At 41.5% G+C, this 27046-nt stretch overlaps 1 protein-coding gene across 3 annotated transcripts; it reads left to right on the plus strand.

Moving 5' to 3' along the window:
- The first annotated feature begins 489 nt into the window (after positions 1-489).
- On the plus strand, positions 490-25149 carry rgs3b (regulator of G protein signaling 3b). Of its 3 annotated transcripts, none has more exons than XM_028996742.1 (25): positions 490-555; positions 1588-1740; positions 3205-3380; positions 5193-5243; positions 5648-5706; positions 6089-6183; positions 6282-6350; positions 6687-6747; positions 8101-8191; positions 9382-9449; positions 12240-12321; positions 13273-13378; positions 13763-14132; positions 14923-14971; positions 15071-15327; positions 15625-15708; positions 17026-17137; positions 17303-17346; positions 17866-17991; positions 20189-20992; positions 21073-21131; positions 21559-21648; positions 22283-22344; positions 22671-22837; positions 23180-25149. In XM_028996742.1, the coding sequence occupies exons 1-25, from the start codon at positions 521-523 to the stop codon at positions 23372-23374; spliced, it is 3465 nt and encodes a 1154-aa protein (XP_028852575.1). In that variant the 5' UTR covers positions 490-520; the 3' UTR covers positions 23375-25149. The 3 variants fall into 3 exon arrangements, with proteins under 3 accessions (XP_028852575.1, XP_028852576.1, XP_028852578.1); XM_028996743.1 differs by having other exon boundaries at positions 17869-17991; XM_028996745.1 differs by lacking the exons at positions 490-555; positions 1588-1740; positions 3205-3380 and adding an exon at positions 4802-4896.
- The last annotated feature ends 1897 nt before the right edge of the window (positions 25150-27046 follow it).

Here is a 27046-nt window from a genome sequence, read left to right on the forward strand (position 1 = left end):
AATCTGCGTTTCCATCCGCGGTTTTAAAATCGCGCTCTGTGATTGGTCGGCGGTTCCCGTGACGACGCCGCGGGGTGCGGCGCAGTTTGAACGGTTTCAGGCGGCGGAGTTCTGGCTTCGCCGTGGTTACGTCGTGTGGAGTAGGTAGTCGGGGTACTGGGAGTAGGTACTCGGGGTACTGGGAGTAGGTACTCGGGGTACTGGGAGTAGGTACTCGGGGTACTGGGAGTAGGTAGTCGGGGTACTGGGAGTAGGTACTCGGGGTACTGGGAGTAGGTAGTCGGGGTACTGGGAGTAGGTAGTCGGGGTACTGGGAGTAGGTACTCGGGGTACTGGGAGTAGGTACTCGGGGTACTGGGAGTAGGTACTCGGGGTACTGGGAGTAGGTAGTCGGGGTACTGGGAGTAGGTAGTCGGGGTACTGGGAGTAGGTAGTCGGGGTACTGGGAGTAGGTACTCGGGGTACTGGGAGTAGGTAGTCGGGGTACTGGGAGTAGGTACTCGGTGTTAAATATAAAGACATGGAGCGCGCGCTCCCTGAGAACAGCAGGAAAAGGTAAAAAGTTGTGCTGGAATCTTTACTTCCTTTGCGGTAAAATGATTAGAAAATGTGGGGGTATCGGGAAGTATGCCATTTTACGACTGCTAACAATACTGTTTCGAATAACTCTGGCTACTAATATTTCCTGTATTTAAAAACTAGGCAGATTTGCCAATGCATTTGCTAACTTTAAAGGAAGATTCATGCAGAGTAGTACGTGCATGTACCGAGATCTTTTTGCGTCATGATAAACTCGGGTTTAAGATTAAAGCAGATGTAGAACATCTGGCACAGGAAAGGGCTGTGATTTAATCCTGAGAAATGTGACCCTGCCCCCCTCACGCTGTTGGGGTCCAGAGCTTCTGTCAGGAGATGTTTCTTTCAGTTCATATCATCTTGACTGGCCAAATTAACCAAATTTTCTTAATGAGACTCGATGGACGTGAGACAGTGAAGACAAAAAAAGTTCAGTATGTTCCTCAAATGTCTTGTTTTACTCCAATGCAGTTTACAGACAGGATTCAAAAAGCAGTGATGTAAAAATAGTGGAAAATAGAATTCAGCGATACATACTTTATTGAAAGTAAAAATCTCTTGTTGCCATAATTGACATTTACTAATTTTTAGTAACTTTTCCTTATCTTGCTGATGGGGTAGGAAAATCGGTTCTCGGCAGAACATGAATGAACTCGTCCTGCCTAAAAATCGCTGGAAATAAGCTTGGAGGAAGTGGAGCACGATCATTTTTGATCAGTTCAGATTACCGTGGTATTAGTTGCCGTAGTTCACGCTTACCGTCTTGGTTACTTTGTTTTAAATGTGAATGCCTGGCATCGATAGAATACACACGCCCTCACACAGACTATATATACGTATATAAGATGTAATGTTTGAGGTTCTCTTACGTCACAGTTTATCCACATGCTTTTTATATTTAAAAATCCTTATACAAAGCTTTCTCTGTTTCTCATAACAGAATTTTTCTCATAAGAGATTCTATTCTTCTGATTGAGATGAATGAACAGCGGTTAATACTTTTGTCCCCAGAAAGTCCCTGCGAGAGCCATGCTGGACACGGGACCAGCAGTTCCTGCCGGGCCCAGATACCAAACGGAGATGCGGTGACTGGGGACAGCGGTCTTTGAGAGCACACGCTGAGAAGCATTGTGGATGCCCAAAAGACACGACCAACATTTTATGGTATTTATAAACATGTAAAGGCGCGCCCATAAATTGCTCCGGGGGTGGTAGTGGCCTAGTGGGTTAGACACTCGCCTATGAACCATCCCTTTTACTACCATTGTGTCCCTGAGCATGACACTTAACCCTATATTGCTCCAGGGTGACTGTCCCTGTAACTAATGTAAGTCTAATAAATGCTGTAAATGAAAATGAAATGAATGAACACAACTATTTGGAGCACATTTGTATTAGATTATTAATTCCTGCAACACATCACTGTAGTCTGACATTCACAAGCAGCAATTGGATTGGAGACGCTGTGAAAGGACCTCAGTCTGACCTTAATCCTGTGCCTGTTCCATTATGCATCGCATTACACATGCATTCATAATTAGCTTTGTGAACTGTGGGGCTTTATTCTTATATATGTTTTTATTCTTATACTCTACACAACAAATCAGCCTGGCAGAACATTAGCACCACTGACCAATGGAGATTTCTGGGTGGGACATATTATGCAGCAAGTGAACATTTGGTGGTTGAAGTTGATGTGCCAGAAGTAGGATTTTAATGGAAAGGTCCAAATTGGATTATCTGCTTAGTTATTGTTGTGGTGAGAAGTTAAATGTCACGAGACGGTGAACCCAATTGCCGATGTACATAGACAAGGAGGTCATTCTTGCTTATATTATTTTTTATTCTACGAACGTGCAGCAGAAACACAGTGGTGAAAAAGAAACTGCTCCAAAAAAGAAGGGAATGGTATGAAGCAGTCATCTCATTACTGGGATGAAGAAGGCCAAAACTGGAGTTGACTCAAAGGCAGAGTGCTGTGCTGTGGGCGGGGCTTCTGTTTATGTTCCAGGAATCACTTGCTTCTACCTTCCCACACTGCAACCTTCCCTGGTGATGGGACAGTAATAGCAAACATGAGCTCTAGGATATTCCTGGACTCCAATGTTCAGGACCTACCGAAGGTTGTCCAGTGGGAGAACAGACTGACCAGTGTTGTGTGGTCAATACAAGAGACAATGAAGCTCAAATTGCTTGGCTCCAGAATTTATGTGGATGTACCATCTACCTCAATATTTCTGCGACCAAGCATCCCCCTGGAAACAGTGTTCTCTGATGGCAGTGGCCTCTTTCACTAAGATTTAGATTTACAGCGTTTACCAGACACCCTTATCCAGAGCCCCTCACAATCAGTACTTACAGGGACAGTCCCCCTGGAGACAAGTGTCTTACTCAGGGACACTGTGGCAGTAATTGGGGTTTGAACCTGTGTCTTTGTATCACAAAAGCCTGCCATTTTTACAGAGATGTGTACAGTGGTGAAGACTGATCACTACATTGAACAGATGTTTTGCCCTCGTTCTAGAGGGACAGTTTGTAGACACATGGAACCGTTTATGAACATTGTCACACTATAATATTTGTAAATGGCTAGATGTTCCATCTCGCATATTTTTCCTTTTTTGTCAGTGAAATCGATAGACTCGGAGAAAGGGATTGGAGAAAACCCACAGCAGTAACCCACAGCAGTCTGGAAGGCAACGTAAAGGTTGCTGTGGTCAAGACCTCTTTGAGGAAGAAAGAAGAAGAAACTGCTCAAAAAAAGAAGAAGAGAAAAATCCACCCCTCTGGGTTCAGAGGAAAAGGTCATACATTTTCTCAAATCACTTTTTAAAATTTTAATCCATGTCCTTATTTTTCCAAGGAAGTAATTGTGGAAAAGTACCACTAGATGGCAGCATTCATAAACTTTTTGAGCTGCCTTCCTTGATCTATGCATCTTAACTATGCAGTGCATTCACATTCGGTTGCTGTGTCATTAATAATCCTGGCGTAACTTGAGTTAAATTGTATATACTAGGTAAAGTTCAAGCTACAGAACAGTATAGTCTGTATGTATGGTACTACGAGTTGCTACAATTTGCAAAATATGTGTCTGATCTATGTTAAAAGGCTGATACCATAGAATACTCACCAACTGTTTCAGGGCAATTTCAGCCTTTACTCAAGTTGTCCCCAATATAAGTATATGTACAGCTTTGGCAAAAAATAACTTTAATCATATTTAAAAGAGTTGTGCTATAGTAATGCTCAACAACAAACCTTTATTGTCAGCATAAAATAATAATGTTTTAAATTAAGATGTGTTCAGCAGCCAAACAGGAGGGCTTAGTGCACAGTTGTGGTTCTCAAACCTTTCCTGGTTTGGTGTCATTTGGATATGTTGATATCAGCAGCACATCATGTTTTTTAAGTGGTCTGTTGCTTGTTTTAGAGCCAGATTTTCACATAATGTGTTTTAATTAGAGAGTAAGAGCACCACTTTCTCTGTCCATTGTTCAGATGCATAGCTGTGCCCGTGACTTCCTGGCACTTTTGAACAGCAGCCATGGGTGAACTCTGTGGTATTACAGGGTGCTTGGGCCCTTCACTTCCTGTGTGGAATAATGAGTGACCCATAAATGGAGTCCATTAACAGAAGAAAAACAGTGTCCCGCTGTCTGGCCTGGGCTGTGAACATGTTGGAGGCGTGGAGAAACGTGCCAGTGAGCAAAGCTCACAAGGTGCATTCTGGTTCGCTTTGGGAATATGTGATTTTTTCTTTTTAGTCTGTGTGATTTCTGTTGTCTTAAATCAGAAGAAAGAAACACTTTCCATTATTAGAGAGCGGGGCTTAATCCAGCCCATGTTTTGTCTCAGTCTGACAGCAAGCCTGCTATTTCGTGAAGTGATGTGGCAGCGATGTGGCTGCGCTGAGGAGAATCGGCCAATTGTGAGGCCCAGCAGCAGGTGGATTGGCTCCGCCTCCTTTCGCTCTTTGCCCCCATTCAGCCGTGACCCTGTCCAATCAGAAAATGTTGTGAGTGTCAACCCATTCAAAATGAAAGGGCGGTTAAGAGTTACGCCGGCTTTAGCGCTGCTGTCTTTATTACTTCAAAGAGGCACTTGGCTACGCTTTTTTTGGCCTTTCTGTTGCCAAGAATTCATTTGAATCTGAAGCAGATTCTTCTCGGCCCTTGAGGACAATGGAAGTGGGTTAATGTTCTCGCTTCCGTTAGCTGTTCACCTTTTGTACCAACATGGACTGCCAGGGTGCACGCAGGGTCCCGCTCGGCTGTCCTGTCAACTCTCAGCACTCCTCTTTTATTTTGCGAACGTTCGGTGAGTTCTGTTGTTGAGGATTTGCTGGATTTCAGCTTCTGAAGAGTCATTCTTCCTGATGACTCCCGGGGGCTGCAGATATATATGTGCTTATGTTTATGCATGAACCTGATGGTTAGATTTTTAAAAGCTTGAAAGAGCATTGGTCTGAGTTGGTTTTAATTTTTTATCCTTGTTGGTTTTGACGCACATTTGAATTTTTTCATTTAAAAGAGTGTTTGTGTATGTGTCTGTGTGTCCGGGTGCTGTGACGTGTATATACATATTAAATGTGTTATTTTCCATGCTTTCCATAGGCCAACTGAAACTGTCAGTCACACCTCGGAATGGACTTCTTTATGTACATAGTAAGTGTTAATTATTATATATTTGAAGGTTGAATAATCTTTAAACATGGGTATAAATGACTAACAGACGTAAAGATTAGAATATTAATCCATTAGGCATCCTGAGGTTAATTTATTACATACAAAAAAAATTTAAGTTGCTCTGGATAAGAGCATCTGCCAAATACTGTAAATGTGGAACAAAGTACACAGCATCATGATGAGAGTCTAGGCTAGTAGACCTGTGTACTGTGTATGTATAAACTAAGATATAAAAATAACACATGCATACATAAAATACAGATATTATATAGATACGTTTAGGTGCAATTATTGAATTTATACAGGAAATCTGATATTTCCAGTATGAGATGATTCTCAATGTGTGTCACATTCTCCTGTGTGTCACAATCCCTCTCTCACAGTCTCTGAGGCCAGAGGGCTCCCGGGTGGAGACTTCAGACCTTGTGACTCCTATGTCAAAGTAAACATTTTATATTCATATAACAGATTATTTAAGTAACAGATTACAGTTTATCTAGTTATTTGATCAATAACTTTTTTTTTTTTTACTTTACTATACTGTTTCTTACTTTACTTTACTGTACTGTTTTAGCGCTGAAGAGCAGAAAGCTGTATCAAGTGCATGACTTTAGAATTGATGTATTTCAAGCTGGTATTTGGGAGCGGCAGGGCTGTGTTTTGGTTCAAGTTATACAGGACAGCTGTTCTTTTTAATGCATGGTGTAGTTGTACATTAAAATCAGGAACAGATGGCTTTGTTAGTTCAAGTACATATCCGATGCCTAGTCATGCATATTCATATTCATTCTCTGAGTGTAAAATAAGTGAAACCTCTTCTGCAGATCGCTATTGTACCAGATGTTGACCATAGTAAGCGATGGAAGACCAAGACAATATTTGACTGCAAGAATCCTGCTTTTAATGAAACATTTCTATTGTAAGTGACTGAATCTGATCAAAACCAATTCAGTAACAGAAATGATTTATGCTTGCATTTGATGTAGTATATATCTAACTGCCTGAGGCTCATTTTAGGGATATTGGGGTGGAAGACAACCATAAAAGGCTGCTGCTCACTGTCTGGAATCGGAGCAGAACGTCCAGGTAGAGCTCCTGCTATCCTCTGCACTGTTTTGGTAGTTTTTCTGACATTTAATTCAATATACATTATGGATATGTTTAAATAATGCATGGTTGAGTAATTGAAACGCTTCTCAGATCATCTGTGAACCAGGGGGATAAGACCTTTGAATAATATAAAATCATCCTGTCTTATAATGCACGAAACATGACTCTGCAATCAATAACAAAGCAGATACATCTTAACGTGGTTAACCTTTGGTTCTTTAGTCAGACAGACCAAAATCTTCAGATGAGTCAGTTCGAATGTGTAGAATGATTTTAGTCAGTGTGAATTTACCTTGCCCATTTCCTTTACAGACGCAGTGATTTCCTGGGCTGCATGAGCTTTGGGATACACTCCCTAATTATGGCAGTAAAGGTGAATGTGCACTGTGGTATGATTGTAATCATAATTTGCAATGATAATTGCATATTATAGTATTTAATTCGAAATAATTGGTAAATAAATTGGTGATAATATGAATGAATACACAAAATGGATATAAATCTAAAACCAATTCCAAATGGAGAAATTCTCACACACCGCAAACAGGCCGCTGCTTATTTTGACCCAGTGAAATAATCTTGAATGATGTGTGAATAATTGTCTGTGTATTATGGTGTTAAATGAGCATGTAGTTCATGGTGGATGGTGTTTAATTAAGTGTGTTAAGCACCTGAAACCACTTCACCCCAGTTACAAATTCTCATGGCAAAGCAGCGTGTTGGCTGCCTCCACACACGGTTGGATCTGAAATATGATGAAAATTGATAAAGCAATTCCTTTCACAAGTCTCTGTCATGGTGCATGATTGAATTAAAACAGATTCTCTGAAGGTGGTGCTGCCACAGCAACAGCGTGGAACCGGCCCTGACTCACAGCCTCTGTTTGGCTTTATATAGCAGACAGCCATCTGGCTCCCTGGCCCAGAATGCTGGACGGGCATCAGCTGTGGACACGCACTGAACCTATAACTTAATGCCCATGAGCTGTGGGACATGGGGTGGGGGACAGTGGCTGCAGAGACCTCCTCGGTCAAATGCATTCGAAAGTCAGCAATATTATGATTTCACTGCTCACATGTTATGTCTTCCCAGTTCTTACATTTGAATTCTACTTAAGTCGTAATTATTTCTGATGTACATTTAGCGCTAAGCTTGGAGCTTGTTTGCTAGTGTTAGGTCAAAGGCATCCTTAGGATGTTCATAAATAGATCAAATATGAACAATGTGCTAGTTATGTGCATCTTGAAGAACTTCCCTTTTTGTTGGTGCAACATTATTTCTGTCACCAAGAACAAGATCTTTAATGATGTTTTTAGAAAGAGAGTTTTACAATGGGAGGAGCATAGTTAAATAGGTCAACCATAATCTAAAACTGAAAATAAAATATCAATGAAAAGTTTGTAAAATTGGTTTCAACACGTTAATTTGAAACAGAAGTGACGTCTGGCAATGCAAAATTAAGACCAAAGAATGGTAAATCTTTAAAACAATATCTGAGCCATGCCATGATGTCTTTTCATAACAAATAATAATACCTTAAATTTAACAGCCAGCCAATGCAAAGATGTGAGTAAAGGTTTGTACCTGTAATGGTGGGCCAGCTACATGCGAGAAACTTGACTGACAGATTCTCAAGCAGAGAGAATTAAAGTCTGGTGGAGATAAAATGCGTGAATGTCTCCCCACTACTCTGGCCACTGATTATTATTATTTTTTTTTCCGTCAGGAGATCAGCGGCTGGTATTATCTCCTGGGCGAGGAGCTGGGCAGAGGCAAACATCTGAGGGTGGCCTGCAGACGCGTCAGGCGGCCCGCTGGTGAGTGGAACCTTTCGGCTTAGATCACGGTGTCCATCGGCTGGCAGCCCGGGGGTCTTTGGATAATGGTGTTGGAGTGGTGAGGTAGCTGGATTGAAGCTCCCTCGCTCTTTACGTGTGAAGTGGGAGGATGCTTTCATTACAACCCTCGCTCCTTAATGTGTTCAGGCGAAGTGGAACACACCGTTGATTTACGATTTTTGGGGTGAGTGAGTGAAAAAGTTTTTCATCAGTGAAAAGAAAACATTCGAACTCAGTATATTTGGCAAAAGGGATTTCTGGCAACCAAACTGGTACATAATCACCTTTCACAGGCCAACAGAGGAGCCTTTTTGGGATCAACTAAAGCTTCCTTCCCGCCGGGAGAAATCAGTCTATTTTACTCTGCAACAAAGACCTCAGGGGGGGCAGAGTCGAGGTACTACATTTAAAAAGCTCCAGGATGAGTCAGTGCCAGTTCAAATCCCTCACTCCAAAAAAAAAAAAAAAAAAGATCTCATCTCCTCTCTTTCCAAATAGAAAAGGTTCAAATAAGAGTTGCCCCCGGCGTGGCCCTGCAGCTGGCACTGGCTCATGGCCCTCGCGCTCTGACATTCAACCCCTGCTCAAAGCCCGTCTTAATTCCAGCGGGCAAAATCCGAATAGCCCCCCGCCCGCACATTATCCCCCCATCCCTCGCGCACAGGGTCCGGATTAAGTGGAGTGGAGGACGCGTGCGCCGTCTTGGGAGTCGGGAGAGATTACATTTATCGAAGTGACTGGAGAGAGAGATGAGAAGGGAGGAAAGGGGGATTCTGTCAGGCCACTCGGGAGAAACTCGAGGGAAAAGCCAGCTGTATTGTGTCCCGGCTGAATGGTGCTTTTATGAGGAATGCTTTAAAAGACATTGTTTCCTGGGAGAGTAGTAATCACTATGGTTACCTAGGGGCAGCCTGTAGTTGGTTGATTGGGTAGGGGGTAATTTTTTTTTTTGTTCCTCCCTCTCGCTCTGTGGAGCAGGGTTTGCTGAGCTCCTTCTAACCTCATTAGACAGCGATCTCACCACACTGCTGCAGTGTGGTGTCCGGGACGCAATTTTGTGTTGGTTTTAATTCCGAACTTGGCTAAAGAATGGACTCTGGGAACTGAAATGTTTTCAAAGGGCACTCTTTCATCCTGGAACTCCTGGGACTCTTTCATCTACCTTCCAGATTCTGCAGTACCGGATCATGGTCGCAGAGCAGAGACGACCAGTGCAGAGAACATGCGGTCCCTGATGGTGAGTACGCAGCCGGACACTGTCCCTTTCCTTCCTGCAGCCACAGCTTGTGATCAATGATGAACAGCTGCACGATGAACAGCTGGGTTGATGCTCCTGAACGGATGCTGCTCATGTGATCGCTTAATGAAATCCCTGCTTATTCGCAGCGGTGAAAAAAATGTGGTTCTAAATCAAAATTAAATATTGATTCAGATATACTTTTTTTAAACAAAAGAAGGGATTCTTAATAATAGACCAAATGCCCTTTATCTCAGCACTAAAATACTTTCTGTTTGTTTTTCATGCATAATTCATCTGCATCTTTGTGTACAATTTTAATGCTGTTTTGCATATTAACATTTTTATGAGGCATGTTTTTCCAAAGCCAGTGAAAAATTGACTAATTCAGATTTAAGCAACCATGCATATGCCAAAACCTGTGACCTTTCAGCCAGTTCAAATCAGCAGCATGTGAATGTGGCTGTAGTCATTGCAGATCTGTGGATCAGTCTGGTATCAGGGGAACAGAAATCTCCTGTGACGCTCAGTCCCAATGATGGGAAATTCACTGGGAGGTTGAGGTGTGTGCAGATGCTTTTCTGGATATTGTGTTATTGTCAGCCCACACCCCCACTGGTCCACATCCCTCCCCCATACACATTTTCCCAGGACTGCCCTTTCTCCATAGACAAAGATGGGAAGTAGGAAAAGCCAACAAAGTGGCTGTAATAGGAAGCGGGGCTGCTGCGTGTTTATGATTTATCCGTGTATGATTCAGTTTTTGGCACACGGCCTATTCCCTGAACTGAGATGTTTGCCCAAAAAGCTAGAGCAAATTTCCAACTATTCCTATCCCTTCTTTATTATAAAGTAATCCCTTCCTTAAAAATGTCTAACCATAGAAAAAAAATCAGTATCAGCCTGTCATTGTACTGCCATTGTTTTTTTTTCATTATGGGAATGTTCATCAGGACTATAAAAAGACCTTATCTGACCTCCTTTGTCAGATGAAAATGTCTTATGGTACTTCACAGCACAAACATTATTCCAGTGTTGACAGCGGGCCTACATTATAAACATGGTGTTGACTCAGCAAGCGTGCGCCTGTGTTTTTCAGCGTGTGAGATGAGTATCAGGGACGTAAATCTGGTTTGGAGAGCAAAGCCGCCGTGATGCTGAAAGTTCAGGAAGCATGTTGGCTTATCGAGCGCAGACATACAGCCGGCCTACTGGCTGAGGGGGGGACTGGACGGTGGCTTCCTGTAATTCTTCCATGCCGCGAAGTTCCCATGAGTGGGTATGTTCACTCCAAACAAGCGCTGGGGTCCTGAGAGACAGTTACATGGATGCCTCGGGTTACGCGTTGATACCCACCGCGGACTGTTCTGAGCATGTAAAAGTCCATTTCACGGGGGTGAGCAGCTAATTGTTGGACATGCACACCATCCATGGATTATGCAGGTTCTGCATTGAGAGGAATCTGCCTCAGGTTGGTTGTTTCTTATTAATCCAGCATGTGTGACTTTTAGACACTTGGATGATGATGATGCTGTTAATTCTATTTACAGCATTGGAACAACTGGATAAAACAGCATATAATGTCTTTTTAAAACGTATGGATGGTCAGAATCCCTGATTCCCTAGACATGATGCAAGTTACATCACTGTTTTGCATATATCACATATCAACAGGCTTTGCACAGTGTAATGAAAGCAAATGAGGCTAGGCTAGAGAACACAGTCAACACCAAACCTCTGGAGCAGAAGCACCCCGCAAATTCATTTTTCATGCGGTTTCACTTGTGGTCCAACTTCAAAAATAGTAACTAGTTCTGTTTTTAAATAAATAGAAAATGATTTCAGTCTACCAGAGAAAGCAGCTTCCTCTTCAGTCCAAGAAAGTATATGTTTTAGTTCTTTGATATTTTTCATTCTGTTGGAAGTTATTCTTCATATATTGTACAAGATTTTCCATCAAGCAATTTTGCTTTGACATTTTGTTTTTTGATTGCTCAGAAACATTAGTAGTGTAGGTAGTGTAGGTATTCATAAATATGTAATATAGTTTAAAAAGTTTGCCTGGAGGGTTAGGGGTGTATAATACATCACACCAAAATGAATGCATTTGGAAAAATGTGGATTATCTCCACTAGTTCCGTGTTGTTGTTTTTTTTTTTTTTTATTGAAGTGGGCAACAAAAGCTGGATGACCCAGAGGAAACCAATGTAATGCCAGTGGAAATTCTGTAAAGCTGTCAGCTCTGTTGGCTTCATTGTTGGCCAGTTGTGTAAGGTAGTGGCTTTTTTTTTTGCCCCCTCCTGTGTGTACATTGGCAATGGAGCCGAATCGACATTTTGACTTCTGCTGTCTAAATATTGTCCCTCCCCGCCGCCTGTCCGCGTAGTTTTAGCTCCAGACGTTTCCTTTCTTGCCTCCTCGCTGATCTCCCAGCAACCTTGACTAATTCTCTGCTTGTAGATTTTAATATCCCAGACTGCTTGGTGCTGTGACATTTCAACCATCTCAATGGAGCATTTCCCAGGGCGCCCTGGATTAATTCACATTCCCTGTCATGGTAACACTGTATCCTCAGCGCAGGTTTAATTGTCAAGATGTGACATCATGGGTCATTGTTTCTATAAATGGGCAGCAGTAAATCCTCTTCTCATCAAGTAAACCCACAAAACACCACAAAATTCCACCGTGTATTATAATGACATTGAAGAAAATCACATTAAACCAGTGATGTTAGTGATGTGTCAGGGTTAGTTATTTGCAGTCTGTTGTAACATTATGCATCTTACTCAGGTAACCATCCTCAGAGGGAAAGATGGGTTTGGCTTCACCATCTGCTCTGATTCTCCTGTTCGTGTTCAGGCCGTGGAACCAGGTGGGTTTACATCTGTATAGCCTGTATAGAGTGGGTTCCCCTAGTCTGTCTTTAGTCCTGCAGTGGCTAGAAGTGGCGATAGGTGTAAAGAGTGCTTTGGACATTCTACTTTGCCATTCAGAGAGCTGCAGCACAGACAGCCGGATCTGGAATTTTTCCCCTGTATGTCCTCATAAGGGAAAAGGTCCTGTCTGTGCCAAGCATCATGGTTGGTGAATGGTGTGGATGACATAATTTCCTCGAATGCACACTAACTTCTATAGGCTTCTCTCCTTCTCATTAGCATTTAAAGCTACAGATACCAAAATGACACATCCTTCGGAAATCTCATTGTGGGACTGGCTAAAAGTGGCTGCAATTCTGCACCAAGGCTGAATTTCAGACTTATATAAAAGCAAAAAATAGTTTCATGTCATGGGACCTTTAATGAGCACTGTATTCAACTTCAGAGAGCTGTTCTGAAAATGTACAGTTCATATATGTTTTCATATATTTGTTACCTGCCTAGCGGGTACCTCTGAACCAGAAGACTTCAAAGTCACAGGTTCATACCCCACTTACTACCATTAGTAAGTCGCTCAGGTTCAGTGGTGGCCTAGCTGTTAAGGAAGCGGACCCATAGTCAGAAGGTTGCCGGTTCAGATCTTGAGCCGCCAAGGTGCCACTGAGGTGCCACTGAGCAAAGCACCACCCCCACACACTGCTCCCCGCGCGCCTGTCATGGCTGCCCAGTGCTCACCAAGGGGGATGGTTAAAAGCAGCGGACACAATTACTTCACTTTCACTTCACTTCTGGTTGGATGGGAGGCATCAGCATTTTTCAGATTTTCAGAGATGTTAAATCTGGTTCAGAAGTAACAGTGTTGTCCTGGATAAAAATAAATAATGTAAAATAAAAACAAATAAAATGTTTTATGCACCAATGTATGTATTTTGGCCTTTTAATTTTAGGAGGACCTGCTCATCAGGCTGGGCTGCAGCAGCTGGACACCTTGCTTCAGCTGAATGGTCAACCTGTAGAGCACTGGAAATGTGTGGACCTTGCCCATGCCATCAGGTATGTTATGAGAATTTACTCCTAGTCCATTAATACAGTTTGGTTCATTTCAACCACAAGTGATTGATATAAGATATTAATCCAAGTGTCAAACATATTGATAAAATAATGTGATAATTATGGTCATATTCAGATGCCGAAGTCCTTTGGCTCATGCACCAAATATATAGACTAATTATAATCAAGTTAAATTGTATTCATGCATCAAGTCTGTTACTTATTCATATGTAATTAAATTACACTAATGAGATAATCTGATTAAGAGGTTTTCATGATGTTTACAGTAATAATATGAAGATTATCCATGATTAGGATTGAGTGTGCATTTGCAGTGTTTAAATTGCAATAGAATTTAGATTCAGGCTGTTGTCTCTGTTTTTCCAGAAATTGCCGCAGCGAGATCACACTAGTGGTGTGGCGCACTGTTCCTGTCACAAAGCCGTATTTTGAAGGTCTGATCCACCAGCCTACTTACAAGACATCTGGCTACGACACACTATCACCTATGGCCAAGAAACAGGACAAAACCCCGCCCCTTCTATCAAACCCAACTAACCACAGACAGAGTCGCCACAAGAAGGTGAACACCTCCAAGAGCCCTGTGAGTGGACTGATGGACTCTGGGTGGCCATGGAGGGACAAAAGTGAGGAAAATGACTACAAAACCCGAACCCAGACCCTTAAAGGAACCCGTGTTACATCATCAAACGGTGACAACTACATTATCCTGTCACCTGTTAACCCTGGAAGCCAGGTGATTTATGGTCCCCTTTTCTTATTGCCACAATTTAATACAGAACATATTGGGTTCTGACACTTGGCTAAAGCACCATGGTTGTCTTTTAAAGCCTGAAGAGAGCTTAGCAGGGGCCAGAAGCTCCTGGCAGCCAGGCTTTGCCAAGTGATTTTGTCTGAGTGTGTCTGTGTGTGTGTTTTTTTTTTCTGTCTTTTGGCTTGGAAATAATTATGACTCAGGATCAGAGACCTTCGTCCATATTAAAAGGAGCCATGGAGCCTTTCCATTTGAGCTGATGATGTGTGTGCTGACTGCGAGAGTCTAGTTTTCCTGCTGTATGTGTTTTTATTACTTGTTTACGGAAGAGTACTGCACATAACCTTGAGACTAAGAAACTAAGGATGATTACTTACTGCTCTTTCTTCCTTACTGCTCTTTCTTCCTTTCTTTATGGCTCTTTCTCTCTTTCTTTAAACATTGTAAAAACTAACTCATTTGCACACCTTCACCCTACCAGTTACACATATTTTATGTTAAAGACGTAAAAGTGTAATACTTGGTTATGTTTGCAATATTTGCATATTGGTTCATTGTTTACTTGCAACATTTGCAATACTGTGGTCTGTAGCAGTTGCAGAAAGCATTTCACTGCACATCATACGGTGTATGACTGTGTATGTGACAAATTAAATTTGAATTTGAATTTGATTTAAACAGAAATGCTTAACTGGTTTGCCGGTGAATTTATAAACGATCATCTTAAAGAAACCCAAATATGTTAATTTCTTAAGCAATCTGTATCTTTCAGATGCTGCAGCCGGTTTATTCAGACTCAAACGGGACGATTGGTACACTTGGTAAGCAAAACGTGTCACTGTGCCACACTCCTTTAGCATTAAATTATGTTTTCAGTTAGCTAAATATCACCATCGAATTCTTCATTCATCTTATTTCAGGGAGGATCTATCAAACACATCCAGCCAGGGGGCTGCAGCAGAGCAGTGGCTTCCTGCAGGACTGTGACCTGCAGGCCAGAGCCACTTTGCAGCGGCCCCTTCACAGCAGAACATCCACAATCCGTTCCTCAACATACAGGCAGAGTTTCGCCAACTACCAGAACTGCACCATTGTCCAGTCACACCTTCCACACTCGAATTATGGAACCTATGTCGCACTGACCCCCAAGATTCTTATATTTCCAGTTTTTGTGCAGGTCAGGAGCCAATATAATGTTCTCATAATATCATTTTGTTATTATTTGCTTTAATTAATTAATAATAGCACATCTGTATCTGTAGAAGAATGAATTGATAAAGCATACAGACTCATAACCATAGCCTTGTCCAACTTTCCTTTGTGTGAAAATACAAATAGAAGGCATTGTTAGAAGGCATCACACTCATATCTGCCAGATGTTTCATCCTGCGTACAATCATCATGATTTCATCACTGGTTAGCTGATGGGCAGAAGATTAAATGGAGATGATCTGATGGTGAATGTCTCCTACAGCCGCTGGACCTCTGCAGCCCTGAGAGGATGCTGCTTCTCTCCGAGGAGCTGATCTTACATGACAGCCAACGCATGGCCATCAAGGTACGGGTGGACCTATACGTATTGTCATGAACATGCATGTATGTGATGCTAGATTTTTAAAGTAGATTCCCAAGTAAAAAGGTCTTAGTGTAATCAGAGGCTAAACGAAAAATCAGGGGCTAAAACGATTCGTTGTGAGTATGAAGAATCTTAATTTATCAGTGTTCAGTTATTTACTGTTGTACAGTGAAAATGGATTCATCATAGCTAACCAGGCACTTTTGATTCCTTCATATGGTGTCAGAAATATCGTAATTCTACGTTCTGAGGACATGAATGTTAAATAGTAGGAAACTTTTAAGAACAATAATTGAGTCACCAGGTTGTGACAGATTAAAGGTGCAGGACAACAGTAGATATACACATGCCTCAGCCTATTGTGTATTATTTTAGTGTAATGTTAAGTTCAGTCAACCAGAAATGACTTTCCTAAAAACAGAGCTCACAGTGTATTTTTATTATTATCCACCCAAGGATTTGTATCTGTAATGTACATCTTATCCTGAAGGTGACCTCTCCTGCCTAGATACCCGAAACAGTAGCTTTTACAAACAGATCCATTTCATTGGGCATTTATTTCAGACTGTTTTTTGTATTGATGGTGTAAACCAAATGTTTCCCTGAGAGGGAAAGTGGATCTATGTTTTTTTTCCCCCTTTTCTTCAAGTGCTTCTTACTTGCACTTGTTCCAGCTTGGCTCTTAGAGGATTAATTAAGTCTGGAAACAGTGGCATTTATCTGCCTTTTTACCGGCCCGCTGCAATGCTTGAACCCTCTGAGTTTATTATCAGAGCCTAGATTTAGTAAGACCTAAATGATGAGGTGAGACTCACTCCTGAGAAGATGAGCCGTTTTTAATAAACCAAAGCTGTTCGTCATGACCCACATTCCAGCAGTGTCCCGGAGACTCCGCACTCCTTTGATTTAGGGGACATAGGCCTTATTGTGTTGGCATAGGTTCAGCCTTGCTCCAAGTGCGGGCAAACACCCTCAGCTGAAGGATCCGTGGGAATCTTGAGAGCACCGACATGGCTGGCGACGGGTTGGGGCGGCAGTATCATTTTGGTGAAACAGTGTTGTCGACTATAATTTTTTTCCCGGCGACCTTTAATTATGCATAAGCTCTAAGTGAGAGCATTCTTGAGGCACAATGAAAGAGGCACATGAATAATTAAGTGCCAGCAATATAATCACGCTACCAGAATTATGGCAGGATTTTCTACTTGCCTCGGGGCGGCATCATGCGGGGACCAGCTTGTGTGAGAGTGACACAAGCAGGCCACTGGGCTATGGCTGATTGCACTGCTCCCCCTGCAGGCCACCGTCTTCATCTACACTGACCTGATGCTGTTGACCCGTGAAGATGAGCCCGGACGCTGCAACGTCCTGCAGAGCCCGCTGTTCCTGCACCAGCTCACACTGCAGGATGGTCAGTTCTGATGTGATGTTTCATTATCATACGTGCAAATCACAAATGCTGTAATAAGATGTTTGCTGCAAGAGATTTGCTTGTTTTTATGCATACATAACAGATGTTTAAACATATTGTGGGTGTGATGTTTTTGAATTATCAAATGCCATCTTCTGTCTCTAGTTTCTGCTGATAAAATGCGGCTGTACTTCACACAGAGAACGGAGGTGAGATCAGATGTTTCAAGGATTTCTGTATATATCATGATGAATACTACAGCACTAGATATTTATAAGCATGTTCATTAGACAGTGCTCATTAAAGTCTCAAAATGCTGAACATTGGATCTCATGAAATGAACCAAGTACTGCACTGCGATCACCTTTGGCATTTTATGTATGCAATTTCTTTTAAATCCAATGGAAATGTATGGTTCTATATATGATTCTATAAGGACCTTGCGTCAGGTCAAACATTCAGAATGGGCAAACCACTGAAAGAATAATCAGAGCGAGCCATCTGCTGATCCCCACCTCCCCCAACCCTTCACACACTAAACGCTACAAAAGGGACAATGTCCTTCCTTTGACGTGCTGCATGCAGTAGCCAGGCATTTATTTATTTATTTATTTCTTTATTTTTGGCTGGCCTCATTATCAAGACACATGCCTGAGAATAATGCAGGTGGAAAAACTGAGCGTCATGAACATCTGTATGAGTAATCCACCTATCTCCTCTTGCGGCAGCAGAAGAGCGAGTGCCTATTCAGCCTGGAAGCCTTTTCAGCCGAGCAGAAAAGAAGAGTCCTTCAGTGCCTGAGGGAAAATATTGAAAAGCAGCTACAGCAGAGAGAGAGGCTGGGGCTTCATCAGGTACTGGTGTGTATATATATATATATATGTGTGTGTGTGTGTGTGTGTTTGGGAGGGAAGTTGGGTGCTGAATGTCTGGAGTTGGAATGTTGGTATCTACTCACATGTGCACCAGTCCCCCTGGAGATACTCAGGGTTAAGTGTCTTGCTTAGGGACACAATGGTAGCAAGTGGGGTTTGAACCTGTGACATTGTGGTCTTCTGGTTCATAGGCGAGAGTGTTACCCAGTGGGGCGGTAGAAGGTAATGAATGTAGGGTCCATCATTATCTCTTTTTTATAATTTCTAAGTTGTGCTTCCCTTTGAAAATATATGATGTGGTATATTAGAAGTTACAGGGACAGTCCCCCCCCTGGAGCAACTTAGGGTTAAGCGTCTTTCTCAGGGACACAATGGCAGTAAGCGGGATTTGAACCTGGGTCTTCTGGTTCATAGGTGAGTGTGTTAGCCACTAGGGTACGAGCACCCTACAGCTGAGAATGTGGTTGGCAGACACATGCCCTTAGAAAAACAGTATCCTTGATTTCATACATCATTTTCTCGAGAGCATCACACTCCCTCTCAGTCAGAGAATCCTTCTTTCTTTTTATTTCACACCTTCTCCATCCTTCCCTGCCTCCTCTCTCTCAGAATTTCAGTCTGTCAGTCATTCAGTTCCTCAGTAATTTAAATTTGTTTTTGCCAAATGATCTAGCTTGAGCAAATCTGTCTACCCTTTCCCCCTCAGATTCTGTTAATTCCCCCTGGTTCTATGTATTTCTTGAGTAGATCTTTCAAAAACTTCTACCTTTTTTTTTTTAAATAAGATGATCACTCATTATCTCCGTTTCTGTAAATCTCCATCACCCTCGTTCTCCCCCACCCTCTGTCTCTCTCTCTCTCCCTCTCTTTCTCTCCACACTGCATTTGCATCTTTCTGGGCTCCAGCTTTGCTTGACATTTGCAACAGTTGCAGCGAGCAGCTCCACCTCTCAGCAGACTTGCACAGACCGACACGCACATGTGACCGAGCAGCGGGGAGCCGCTCGACAGCAGCGATGACAGAAGAGTACTGTGGTTGTTTTTTGGCGGTCGAGAACTGGATCTCTGTGAAGGTGATCTGAATAGGGCTCTTCTCTCCTTTGTTGTGGGTTTGGTGTTAATTGTGACAGGATGAGCTGATATCGTGACTAGACGGACCTGTTGCACTGAGATGAGAACAATGTGGCTCCCGGCGGTCTGTTGGTGTTTATTTACACAAGCTTGTGTCTGTTGGCTGGCTGCCGGCTAGAGTGTGCTTATGTTTTGAATTCAGATGAAATTCTTGGGTCTTCACTTTAATGCTATTATTATCGTTGTCGTTGTTATTATTGTTATGTCATTTTTATCATTTCTTTTTCCTGGTCTCTTTCAAATGTCAGTATTATCACTTCCAAATGTAAAAAATGATCTGATCATTGTGTCTGGAGAGCCGAGTGTGTTATGACTCACTTGGTCACGTTCACAATAGGCAGGCGAAGGGCTGAGTCAGTGTTTGTGTGGGAGACAGGTGAATGAATGCATTACCCTTTCAGATTCTGATTCCATACTATGGTGAAGTCGGCTTACACGACCTTCTGTGTGTGTGTTATCATGAAAACACAGCCTCACATATTAATTGGATAGACCAGTATGAGTTATTTTTCCATTATAATTGAATGACAGCTTACTGATTCACCAACATACCTGTTTTCTGAAGTGCGATATGTAGCATTTGGATGCTTTTTCTTTTTCTTGGCTGGCATTGATCAGTCTAATTGGTGCTTGACATGACTAATGATGTAGATTCAAGTTTTGTAAATTAATTTAATCACTCTTCTCACTGTTTCTTCAGATTTTTATTAACAAGACATACATCCATAAATAGCTATATAAAATAGTTTTATTTTATAGTTATATAAAATAGTTTTTAAACCCAGTCTCACTTGTAGGTAAATGTGAAGATAGATAGTGGCTATAATTATGACTACATCATAATGTCATGGTTTTAAACCAAATACTATTCATAACAATGATAAATATCTGTCGTTTTGGAATATTTTTGATAAAAGTAATCAAGACACCAGACTCATTCTCTTGTTGTGCTTAGTCTTAATTGTGATCAACAAAAAGATATTAGACATTGATATGTGTTTCAGAGCTAATTCATCATTTGTATTCTCTCTTGTTTGGGTGACAGATGGTAGAGCCAAAGTCAGTTGATTCGAGCGAAGCAGCTTTGCTTGACTTTGGAACCCAGAGTTCGAGGGATCTGTCCCCATCCTGTCCACCAGAGTCTCCTAGGATGGGCAGTACCTCCGGGGCCAGACTGCACTACCCAGAACTGGGCCAGAACACCCTGGCAGAGCCAAAGCTGTCCACAGCTGGAGAGGAGTGTAAGGGCAGGTACCTGAAAAAGGAGGTGTGGAAAGAGAGACTAGAGAAGAAGTCAGTGAGTGTAGAGAGAGAAGATGGACAGGAGAAGGAGCAGAGGGAACAAGGGGAAGGTGAGAGCGCTTCAGAGATCATGAGCGTCTGTGCCCGGCCTCAGTCTTCATCCTTGTCTTCCTCACCGCTGGTAATTCCTAAGCTGTGCCTGGACCGTGCATTCATGGCCGATGTCCTGACCTCTCCGTCGACTGACGAGGATGAGGAGGATGAAGACGATGAGGAAGAGGATCATAGAGAATGCAATGGGAACAACTTTCTGGAGTGTGAGGGCATGAAGCGGCGCAGCATGGTGGAGACGTCACCATCTGGAAAAGAAATGGATGGTTTGGGCGTGCAGAAGTCCCTCCACCGCCGCACCCACAGCGAGGGCAGCTTGCTTCAGGAGCCACGCTCACCACGCTTTATCTCTGAACATTCCATCAACTTCCTCAGCAGCAATGCCCATGACCAGCAGGATGGCTGGACCATGCCCTCTCCCAAGACCCTGAGGAAAGAACTAACCAAGAATGGGGGGTCCGCGTACCACATCTGCATGCTTTTCTCTGGCAAAAGTGTACGTCCCCATTGTTCACGGCTAGAATAATCAAATTGGTGTTCTGAAGACATGACACATCTTTTTTTTTTTGCTTGCAGAATGACTGCAGATGTGATGTGGCAGGAGGAGGTCTCAAAAAGAAGAAATCCAAGAATCTGTAAGCGTTAAGTTGACAGATGCTCTGTATTAGAGTTTTGCAGCACAACCGAAATTTGCCTGACTATAAGATTCGACCGAATACATGACAACTCCCCTACGCCAACCCTACCCTTTCATTAGAAAGACTTATAAAAACACTGGAGCACAAATGTCAGAAGACACTTTTTCAGACACATTTTGAGGGGAAAACACCTTATTTTCAGGACATCTTGTTTTCAGAATATTGCCCTTCTGGTATTTAAATAGTTATTGCGATTAATATGGCTAACATGAATGATTTTCCTTCATTTTCGGGGCTGTGCTCTCTATGTTTAGTGAAACGCAATAGTTCCCATCTAGTCGTTCTGGTGGGGTATCAAGGTTTCTGTTCTTTTGTAAGTAATTCTGGAGTTTTTAACTTTTTAAGAAATTATTATTCTGCACAGGGCCGAGGACATGAAAAATCGCTGGACCTTCCTGAGGAAGAAAAACGAGCTTCGTGCGAGCAAGCTGGAGAAACTCCTGAAATCAGAGCAGTCAGTGTCTATGTTCTTTTCCAATGTTCTTTGCCTGGCTCTGACCATCCTTCTTTTCAACACAGATCTTTCACTGTGTAAAAAGCAATATAACTAGTTGTGGAATTTTCTAGCATCATTAATCATGTTTCTGAAAGAAACTGACCAAACACTGACCGATTATGTGTATTCAGTGTCATATCATGAATCAGCACTAGATGGTACTAGATGGTCCAACTCTATATGTTCAATATATTGATGATTGAATGCAGATAATTATTTCAGCAGTAAAACAAGCATTTGGTCAATTTTGGTGTGTGTCTGGCACAGAGATTAGAGTACTGACATTTTGAGCACAGCTTAGTCATATTTGTCATGAATTCTTGCTCTTGTTTGTCTTGACAGCTTTCATTGATTATTCAATTTTGAACAATAGCTTTCGTGCCTCAGGGAGCTGGAACAAGAATCTAATTTCAATGTGAAAATACAGAAAGCCATGCCAAGTGGCATCTTTGTCACAGAAATAACACCCTGCATTTTGCACAATATGTACACATTGATTGCAATTTTGAGGGAACCTATTAAAGTTGTAGAGTCTGTTATTTTCATTTATTTACCTCTCTTGATTGCAAGTTCTGTTTTGTTTCCATTTAAGGCCCAGTCCTGATGATGCTATGAAGTGGTCAGAATCCTTTGATATGTTGCTTGGTCATAAATGTAAGATTGCTTTTTGTCTGCCAGGAAATCAATGTTTTGAGAGAATGTGTATGTGCAATATTCTAAATTCTACACATATATTCTAAATCAAACATTTAAACAGTAAATATATTAACATTAAGTATAGTAATTTACTATATATTCACTCAAACTAATTATGGGACTAACACTTTCTGTTATATAGGCTAAAAAAGTGTAGGTCGAATTTTAAATAAATTTTAAAGATTTTTTTCTTCCTTTCTCTGACCCACCATTAGAGGGCAGAATGGGTTAATTTATGCCATTTCTGAATTTGTTACTTGGAACATTCCTTCTTGCATCATTAGATGGAGTTGCTGCCTTCCATGCCTTCCTAAAGACTGAGTTCAGCGAGGAGAATTTGGACTTTTGGATGTCCTGTGAGGAGTTCAGGAAGATTAAGTCTCAGTCAAAACTGGCATCAAGAGCAAAGAAAATTTTCTCTGAACACATCTCTGTACAGTCATGCAAAGAGGTATGATATCATTCTCACTCTGTTATTTTACCCTGACTGTGAAACTTTCCAAGCTAACCAATGCCCTTTAAATAATCTGATAGATAAATGAGCCTTTCTTTCAATTTGGAACTATTTAATTAATTACATAAGTGAATCACTCCAGTTGAAATATTTGATTGGTTGAGCCACTTTCACAGATCCTTAATAACCACACCCTCGCACATTGCATGAATTATAATATCAAGCGCCCATTATGCTACAGTTGCTAGGCAACTGTAACTTCTTGATTTTGTTGAAAGTATTCATTTGCTTGATTGCCAAGCTTTTTTTGATTTTTTATTTTTTTGCTTTGCCTCCCAGGTAAATCTAGACTCGTACACCAGAGAGCAGACAAAACTAAATTTGGATAATATCAGCCCGGCCTGCTTTGACCTGGCACAGAGCAGAATCTACGGCCTTATGGAGAGAGACTCCTACCCACGATTCCTTCGCTCAGACCTATACATGGACCTAACCCACCAGACGAGGCCCAGGTCCATGCCAGATCTATCATAAGCTTGCATGTCTCTGTTCCAAGGACCTTTGCCTAACCAGTAGCTGGTCTCCACATGATCTGACGGTATAAACATGCCGGTGTACTGTCAGCTTACCCAGTTGGTGTGTGAGCACTCATGTAGCTCTGATTTACTGGGGCTGTGTTGCTGATTATTGAGGAAAGGGAAAGATAGGAGGGGACATGGTGCCATAGTGACAGGCTTCATTTATTCAGCCGGTGCTGCCCCCTGCAGGACAGAAGAATCTATCTGCTGTCTCCAGATGAGAAACAATAGAAGGAGTGAAGGAAGCGTGTGGTCAGATGGAACAAGTTTCACCACTTGTTACTGGGATTATAGTGAGAGTCATGTGACAAGTTGACAAGCAGCTCACCTTCTGGTACTATTTTGTGACACAGACCGAATTGTTGGTACATTCACCACTTCCTCTCTAATCACAAATCCCGATCACTTCTTAGCACAACCTCATAAAAGAAGCGGTTTCATTCATTACCTGTACCTATCTGTAGACCCTTGATTTCTAAAATTGGGTTTTATTCTGATATGATGAATGTGGCTACAGGCAAAATGTGGAATTCATTCCACATTCGTTTTAATGTTTTACTTTAAAATATTTGCGACCTCGCTCTTAACATTATGTACTTGCTCTCTATTTACTGTGCATATTTGTTGTTGTTGTTGTTGTTTTTTTTATGCTGGACAATTTGTAGTGGACGTCTTTGAACACAAAAAAAAGTTTAAGGCAGGCAAAAGCCTGACAAAAGCAGACAGCTAAGTATGTAAATATCTTGGATGGTGTAACCAAAAGCAAGTTACTCTATGATAATAATAAAAAAAAATTCATGAAATGTTTTGCCAAAGTTTGCTAGAGATGTATGGTGTCTGAAGACACATGCCTTATAAATCAATGATGCATGTAATGGTTTGTAAAGCCACAGATCAGATCAGACTAATCAAGTACGCCGTAAAACTTTTACCGTGTACCTCATTTACCTCCTGGAAATTGCTAAAATAAATAATATTTAGACCTAAGGTCATAAAATAACGTTCAAGTTCATCAAGTATGTTTGGGACTCTGGGTCTGTTTTTTTTATTAAAAGAGGAATTTGTTTTGGGTTTCTGCCAACCCACCACATTCCAGCACCACAGCCTGGGGACTTTACCTGTCTTTTTTCTTTTACTTAACAGGGGGTGTTCACAGCATTTCGATAGGTGCCACAGTCCTGTAGAGTCCTGAAACCGACCCCACAGCTCCTGAGAACATTAAGACCCCCCCTGCATGTGCAACTAGTTTAAAAGAAAGAATGAAACCGATCTGTTTACCACACTATTATGCATCTGCATGTAAATATGGTCAAGATTGAAATATGAATGCTAACATCCATTGTTTCAGTTTGTTTCAGCTTCACTTACGTTTGTAGGTGTCATGGTTAATCTTATCAACATCTACTGTTTACACACTGCCATGGCGTCCAAGAGCATAGTGTTATTTTATACTGTCTGTGGTATGCCAGTATGCATGGAGTGACATATTTAACATTTCAGTGACATAAAAGGGGGGTACAAATAGAGAGGATTAGATTGTCCTTTCTGACTTTATAAGGCATTATCTTCTTTGTCATGTCAGTGGATTTGTGTGTTTTTTTCCTTTCTAAAAAATACATAAAATGGAGCTTGTTCTAATCAATTAAATATGTACTTGTTGGCATTAAACATGTCTAGGACATGAGAGCAATGTTGTTTGTGTATAAAGTATTCAGTTAATATATATCTACTGGAGAGCATTAATCTTTACCTTTTAATAAACTATCCTTGAATTTCCTGACAGATCTGTGTGGTGCCGGATGTATTTGGATGCTTGCTGCACTAGGGGGCAGAATGGACTGAATCTTTAGATCACAGTCTTTCAAAATGAAGTCGAAATGCATTTAAAAAAAGGTGCGTGCAGGTTCTTTGTGGGGCCTGTCTCTCGTTTTTCAGCACAAACATTTACAAGTCTGACTGCCAGACAACTCCTGTTTCCACAACCGGCAAAAACAAGCCTCATATGTTCATAACTTGGGCCAGCAGAATGAAACATTTGTTTATATTGAGGCAATAATTGTGCCTGGAGGACCGGTTTTCATCGCTCCATAGCAGCTTTCCTCTCCTCCGCGCCGACCTGCACTTTCCCGTGGCGAGGAGAGCGCGCACTGAGAGGAAATATTTCATACAGAAAGAGGAAAACCACACAGTTAGTGATTTCATCCTGATATAGCTGTTCCAGCAGGTGCTAAAGTCATTTGGGTGGGAGGGCTGCTGAAAGACACTTTGAAGTGGATTGGTGATGTTTCTGGGGGGACTGTAACTTAATGTGCTGTGAAAATAAATGGAGGCAGACTGGATCCACGGACGAAAACAGCAGCATGACCGCGGGTGAAACTTTCAGAGGAGAGTCCGGATGAAACCAGACTAATAACAAAACATAAACATAGGTCATTTGGTGGTACCATGATATGCTTAGTACACTATGTAGTCCCACTGAATTGATTATTGGTTTTTGTTGGTTTTTGAATCTTTTAGATTTTGAATACTAGTAAATCTTAATAAATGAGAGTTTGTTTTCTAATTTAATAAACTATACAAATGATATATTATTGATTGAACATATTAAGTCATTTTCATTTGCAGTCAGATATTATCAACAAAATATTTCACTTTATGTGCAATTAATATTGCATTTATATGGTTAATATATGTACATAATTAAAAAAAGTTCTTAAATATGTAAACAGAAGGTTATGTAACGGTGCTTTTTCCAAGGAGCAATGTTTTTGACATGAATCACCCATACCCTCCGGCGGCCCAATATACATGCCAGTGGATTTTCCCCACCGATGCACATCCACCCAGACAACATCACAGCAGATGAGAATGGTTGCGGACGTGCCAAGCGTACTTTCCCTGCTCACGGTCAACATCACTACACTGGAAAACCAGTTGATGTGTCGGGTGCTGAGAGATCTTTTACTTTTAAACCTATGCAAATATTTGATTTTAGTTTTATTGTGGTGAGCTTTATATAAAACTCAACAGCCAAGTCTAAACATAATGCAATAAAACATGGAAATTTCAGACAGACAGATTGTCTGCAAAACGGTGTCTGCAATAACCACAAAGTAAGTGAAACCAGAAGAAGGAACCACTCTTGAAACGCGAGCAAATAGGTGAAACTAACAATGAAGCCATGACCTGTCAAGCATATCAGTTTGATCTTCTAAAAACCAAGCACATTGTTATATACCACAGATACATTGAGGTGTTTTTGTAGGAACTTTCCCATGTTTTTGTATATAGTCAAAAACATGGGAATAAACTCAAAGTGTAGTAAAATCGTATTTTACTCCTACAGTGAAAATCTGTTTGCACAAGCAGTATCGGACTCCGTATCAGTCCTCACTCCATGCCGCTGTTATGCAGTGTTTTTCCCACCACATTTACCACAGTGGACCAGACTAATTTGCTTGTTTGTTCTTGATCTGTGGTTATGCCTTCACAAACCAAACATCAGTGACTTTTGACTCTTCAAAAGTGAATCAGTTCATCCCCAAACCTTAGTTGACGGATGTGTCACTTTTGAAGAAATTACCCAGAGGTGCCCTTGGAATGTTTCTTTAGCTTTGATCTTTGACCA

Source organism: Denticeps clupeoides, chromosome 11, assembly GCF_900700375.1.
Source record: "Denticeps clupeoides chromosome 11, fDenClu1.1, whole genome shotgun sequence".
Lineage (NCBI taxonomy): Eukaryota > Metazoa > Chordata > Actinopteri > Clupeiformes > Denticipitidae > Denticeps > Denticeps clupeoides.

Excerpts from the sequence above, each read along its gene's own strand:
- rgs3b (XM_028996742.1), top strand. The coding sequence starts at position 521 with ATGGAGCGCGCGCTCCCTGAGAACAGCAGGAAAAG. Across the intron at positions 5,244-5,647 it reads TGGACTTCTTTATGTACATA|TCTCTGAGGCCAGAGGGCTC; the intron begins GTAAGTGTTAAT and ends CCTCTCTCACAG. Across the intron at positions 17,992-20,188 it reads AGAGGCTGGGGCTTCATCAG|ATGGTAGAGCCAAAGTCAGT; the intron begins GTACTGGTGTGT and ends TTTGGGTGACAG.